Raw genomic sequence first — 6,000 nt, 5'->3', positions numbered from 1 at the left:
CTCTGGTCTGATCCAGCAGGCTAGTACTTATGTTCTTAATCGTCGACCATTCAATTCAATGAGCATGTAATGTGAAGAGGTATCCTTAAGGCATGGGTATCTGCCAAGTGCCCGGAGGGAGGCTGGCTGGCAATGTAGTCTTAGGTTTACCACCTCAGTGATGACTACGCTTGAGTAAGGACTTCTGCCTCATCTCTATCCCACCTCATCGATTTCCAGAGCAGTCTGGCTGAAATCAGGAGGCGCGGCTACCGTTTGCAAAGGTTTTTTTCTCCCCATTTTTAAAAGTTTATTCTTTTGCCACACACGTTTGAAGGCCACTCTGAAAACAATCAAGCGGAAACTGCCGATAATGACTCAGTACACCAACCGCATCCCTCCCGCTCCCAAAACATACACACACACACACACATGTATACACTGATCCAAGGCACTAATCTCCACCAAGCTCAAGGGGACGGGAGCACAGTTGGGATTTCTAAGCCAAGCTAGCCTGAAAGTGATCGTGAGCCTGGAGACGAAGGTTCGGGGGGGGGGTTGTCCCAAGCCAAGGCTGCCCCCCTTTGCTCCTGGGATCAGAGGGCCCTCAACAGCCGGCTGCTGCGGGGTTTGTGTGCTTTCAACAGGGTGTTCCAGACCTGTCCCGGATCATCAAAAGCAGGGGTGTCCAACTCTGGCGCTTCAGATGTTCATGGGCTACAATTCCCATCAGCCCCTGATTGGCCACGCCAGCAGGGGCCGATGGGAATTGTAGTCCATGAATATCTGAAGCGCCAGAGTTGGACACCCCTGATCTGAAGGCAAAGGCAGGGGACATTTTTTTGGTGAAGATGGGCAGGGCAGGGCATGGGACGCTTGGCGGGTGCAGCCCGAGCCAGAACGAGGATTCTCTCTCCACAGTGACCGGACGGGATTGTGTTTTACGCAACATGTCTCCCTTTGCAATAGCTAAGACTAGGAAAAGCAACACACAACGAACAAGTTCCGCGTCCCAGGCAAGCGAGCCGCAGAGGGCCCTGCTTCTTCCTGGACTGAGAGCTGTGTTGCTTCTTTGGCTACCTGGAACGCAGGATACAGGGGCGGTGTCCTACATTTTCCCTTGTCCGGGGGGTGCTCTGGGATAGCCGGCCCTATCTCAGCCACCCTCCATCCGCTGAGCTAGGCAGCAAATCATGACGGCCAGAAACTTAGATGGCTTTATAGAAAAGTTAAGATGAATTAGCGGAGGACGAGTCCCGTCGAAGGCGGTTAGCAAAACGGAACCTCTGAAAACCAGATGCAGGGGTTGGAGGGGGGAGGGAAAGAGAAATTGGCAAGGATAAGTTAAGCTCCCAAGTGATCTAGCTGGCCCTGAGGGCAAGAAGGATACAGGCCTAGAGAGATGTTATTCTGCTCTCTAGCAAGGGTCTTATATTCCCCGGGGCGTACCAAAAGTCGAAGGTTGTTTTTGCCCAGCGGTGACTTCCAAAGCTCTGCTCTCCCCCCACGCCCCACCCCGACAGCTTCAAAGTCCCCCAAGCGATCCAGCTCCGCGGGCCTCCAAAACGCTGATACATAACAAAGGCTCTTGTAGTCAACCTACAGAACTGGAACGGACACGGTGAAAAGAGCCGGACCAGCTCAGGGGATCGGAGAGACGCGTCTGCGGAGAGAGCGAGGCAAGGAACTACAGCTGAAGGAGCTGGATCGGAGATGCTTGGAAACGCCCGTGGAGGGAGCAAGCGATGCGCTTAGCTGACAAGTGTGGAAGCTGTGCTTTGGGGGGGCTCGCCCCGAGGGGAAGGGGGCTCGGCAGAGAGTACCCGGAGAAGCTCGCCTGTCTTCCGATGCCAAACGGGGAAGCGCCCGAGGCCTGCGCCGTGCCAACCAAAGTTGCCAGGGCAAGATTGTTAAATGCTCCCGCAAAGAGTGGGCACCGGGGGCTCGGCCTAGCTCCCCTGTGCTGGGGGTTGTGCAGGGGGGGCAACTGTACAGACTCCTGCCGGGGGGGGGGGGCAGCCTCTCCTTCCTACCCTACCACACCTCGCAGGGCTTTCCAGGGTTCATGAAGGAGCCCGCGGGGCACTCAAAGTGCTCGATGAAGTCCCGGGAGTTGCTGAGGGTGCCGATGACCCGGAACTTGTCTGGGCTGTGCGGATCGGTCACCAGTCCCTCGTGGGAGCTCTCCGGGGTCCGAACGGAGCACCACACCTGTGCCAGGAAGAAGAACGAGAAGAGTAAGACTCGGGGAGGCAGCCGGTCCTTCCAAAAAGGCTGGAGAGGCTGTACTCTACAGTGGTTAGTGCTGGGCTGGGATCTAGCAGGCTCAGGTTCAAATTCCCCACTCTGCCATTGGAGCGGTCTGTTTGACTTCGGACCAGTCACACACTCTCAGCTTAACCCACCTCACAGGGTTGTTGTGAGGATGGAATGGAGGAGGAGACAGTCAGGTATCCTGAGCGCCTTGGAGGGAGGATGGGGCAAAATGCACTAAATAGGAAAATACCAATTTGTACCTGGGCCCAGTGGTGTAGCGCCAACGGGGCGGGATGCTCCATGAGGCGTGCCGGTGCATGGGCGTAGCGCGGGCATTCTGGGGTGTGGCAGAGGCGCACATGTGCCCCGGCTGCCGTTCCCCCTCACTTTGCCCCTGCCTGGGCCTCCTAGATCCTAGTCTCTCTAACCACCGAACCACACGGGCACCCTGACAATCTATTTACTCATTTACGTCATGACGTCATTACGTCAGCTAGAGAAAAGGCAGATTCCAAAATATCGAAAACCGCATACGGCAGGCAACGAACAATGCAACAGGACTAGAATTACAAGCATTGGGAAACGAGGCATGCGGAAAGGCATGGCGTACCACAAACAATGCAGAAAGTAAGACGTTGCGATATAGTAAACACTGCAATTGATTACCGCCCCCCTCCCTTATAAACAGCCCTCCCGGACTGTTCCATTATACTGCAGTTCTGATTCTTTAATAAAACGACCATCCGGAAGGTTTCTCTTTTTCACACATTCAGCAGAGTTGTGGGCAGGGGGCATCCATTGAAAATGCTGGGGGGAAGAATTAGGACTAATAAAAGGAAACACTTCTTCACGCAACGTGTGATTGGTGTTTGGAATATGCTGCCCCAGGAGGTGGTGATGGCCACTCACCTGGATAGCTTTAAAAGGGGCTTGGACAGATTTATGGAGGAGAAGTCGATTTATGGCTACCAATCTTGATCCTCTTTGATCTGAGATTGCAAATGCCTTAACAGACCAGGTGATCGGGAGCAACAGCTGCAGAAGGCCATTGCTTTCACCTCCTGCATGTGAGCTTCCAAAGGTACCTGGTGGGCCACTGTGAGTAGCAGAGAGCTGGACTAGATGGACTCTGGTCTGGTCCAGCTGGCTTGTTCTTATGTTCTTATCTGCCAGAGGAATATGTGAGGTTCCATGTTCCACAAGCACCACCCATTTGATCACGTGGGGGGTGCAAAATTGTGCCCTCCCACGTGATCAAGCCGTGGCCAAGGACTGGGAGCCTGCATGCCCCTCTGGCAGGCGCGGTCTCTGATGGAGGTGGGAGGGGCAGTAGCAGCTGGCACTGGGACGGGAGCCTGCCCACTGTTCTTAATGCCTCCTGAGAAGCAGAAGGGAGAAGGAGGGGCTGTGGCTCAAAGGAAGAGTCTGTGCTTTAGGTGCAGAAGGACCTAGGTTCAAATACTGTAATCTCCATTTAAAAGGATCAGGTAGTACCTCCACCTGAGACACTGGAGAGCCACTGACCATTTGAGCAGTGGCATAGGAGGTTAAGAGCTCGTGTATCTAATCTGGAGGAACCGGGTTTGATTCCCAGCTCTGCCGCCTGAGCTGTGGAGGCTTATCTGGGGAATTCAGATTAGCCTGTGCACTCCCACACACGCCAACTGGGTGACCTTGGGCTAGTCACAGCTTCTTGGAGCTCTCTCAGCCCCACCCACCTCACAGGGTGTTTGTTGTGAGGGGGAAAGGGCAAGGAGATTGTCAGCCCCTTTGAGTCTCCTGCAGGAGAGAAAGGGGGGATATAAATCCAAACTCTTCTTCTTCTTCTTCTTGCAAGGCTCCTCCTCCTCCTCCTCCTCCTCCTCTAGCCAATAGTGACCCTAGTGGACCAAAGGTCTGATTGAGTTAGTTGCATGACTTCGCTCAACCAGCAACACTACTGATATAGGACAGTGGTGGCGAACCTAAGGCACTCCAGATGTTCATGGACTACAATTCCCATCAGACCCCTGCCAGCATGGCCAATTGGCCCATGAACATCTGGAGTGCCATAGGTTCGCCACCGCTGATATAGGACATAAGCCGCAGAAATCTTTCCCCCTCAAAAACGTGAAGAAATTAGCTTTAAAGGACAGAGAGGAGGGTTGCCAATCTCCAGGTGGTGTCTGGAGATCCCCTGCGATCACAACTGACCTCCAGACTAAAAATATCGGTTCCCCTGGGGAAAATGGCCACATCGGAGGGTGGGATCTGGGACATTGTACCCCACTGTGTCCCCTCCCTTCCCCAAATCCCAGGCTCCGTCCTAAAACCTCCAGGAATCTCTCAGCCTGGAGTTAGAAGAAGAAGAAGAGTTTGGATTTATATCCCCCCTTTCTCTCCTGTAGGAGACTCAAAGGGGCTGACAATCTCCTTGTCCTTCCCCCCTCACAACAAACACCCTGTGAGGTGGGTGGGGCTGAGAGAGCTCCAAGAAGCTGTGACTAGCCCAAAGTCACCCAGCTGGTGTGTGTGGGAGTGCACAGGCTAATCTGAATTCCCCAGATAAGCCTCCGCAGCTCCGGCAGCAGAGCTGGGAATCAAACCCGGTTCCTCCAGATTAGATACACGAGCTCTTAACCTCCTACCCCACTGCTGCTCCTAGCAACCCTAGAGGACAGCATGGATAACACGCGGGCACAGTGTGGGGGATGCATGGAAAGGGCTGACCTGTGCAAATCCGAGGAAGAAGAGCTGGTGGCTGGTGAGGTCCACGGAGGGCAGGCGCTTCTCCTCCCCGTTCTTCTTCAGCCAGGCTTTGTATGCCTGCAAGGGATCGGGAGCAGAGGCTGAGCTTCCAAGCTCAACAGGGCCCTCCCCTGTCCCCCCCCCCCCCCAGGCAGCCGAGACTGGGAGGCATCTCAAAAACCACCACCTCTCCACCCTGACATGCCTTCCACTGGGGTGACCCAATGCCCCCGGGCTGCTGGCGTACGTTATAAGCTGTCTTGAGTCCCCCGTTGTCCGCAATGTTTTCGCCCAGGGTCTGCTTGCCGTTCACGTGTTCCCCGTTGACCAGGAACCTGCCGTATTGTTCCGTCATGCACTCCATCCGGTTCTTGAAGGCCTCCAATGACGAGTTCTGCCACCAGGGGCACAGGTTCCCTTCCTTGTCGTACTCTCGACCTGGGACAAAGGGACAAACGTTTTGCCTAGGACTGCCCCGGAAGATGGAGGTCCTACACAGCATGAGCTCCTGTTAATGTGCGCAATCACTAGCGCACCAAGCAGAGATCTATCCGTGTCCCTCCACTCAGGGACGGAGCGAGGGGGAAGAGCGCCCGGTGCGCGCTCACGCCACGGACCCCTCCAAACCCCTGGAGCACCCCGCCCCGCCCCCGGAACACCACGCCACACCCCCGGAATGCCCTGTCCCACCCCCGCCACGCCCCCGGAATGCCTCCACACGGGCGCCTGCCTGGTGCATCATGCACCCCCCTGTCCCCTTGGCGCTACGCCTCTGCCTCCACTTGGGACACTCAAAGCTGGAGAGGCCAAGGACAGAATCAGGAATCTTCAGCAGATGAAAGGCCTGTTCACAGAAGAACCAAATTGGCCAGTTTATTGAAATTGGAAGCTTCCTCATCTGGCAACTACGGTCCCGTCTAAAGCCAATTGGCCATGGCAGCAGGGGCTGATGGGAATTATTATTATTATTTATTTTATTTATTAAATTTAGTATACCGCCCTATCCCCAAAGGGCTCAGGGCGGTGTACAGATAAAAC

General features: G+C 54.9%; 1 protein-coding gene across 2 annotated transcripts in view; it reads right to left on the bottom strand.

Moving 5' to 3' along the window:
* Positions 1-801: 801 nt before the first annotated feature.
* ECE2 (endothelin converting enzyme 2) overlaps positions 802-6,000 on the bottom strand; it is a 60,608-nt gene continuing 55,409 nt past the window's right edge. For both annotated transcript variants that reach the window (XM_048505971.1, XM_048505972.1), the window contains 3 exons: positions 5,210-5,400; positions 4,945-5,040; positions 802-2,190 (listed from right to left, as the gene is read on the bottom strand). In XM_048505971.1, the coding sequence (XP_048361928.1) occupies positions 2,014-2,190; positions 4,945-5,040; positions 5,210-5,400 (464 nt within the window). In that variant the 3' untranslated portion in view covers positions 802-2,013. The remainder of the gene's footprint in view (positions 2,191-4,944; positions 5,041-5,209; positions 5,401-6,000) is intronic.

Source organism: Sphaerodactylus townsendi, linkage group LG08 (genome assembly GCF_021028975.2).
Source record: "Sphaerodactylus townsendi isolate TG3544 linkage group LG08, MPM_Stown_v2.3, whole genome shotgun sequence".
Lineage (NCBI taxonomy): Eukaryota > Metazoa > Chordata > Lepidosauria > Squamata > Sphaerodactylidae > Sphaerodactylus > Sphaerodactylus townsendi.
Note: the sequence above shows the minus strand (reverse complement) of the source record. Positions and strands in the feature narration are given on the sequence as shown.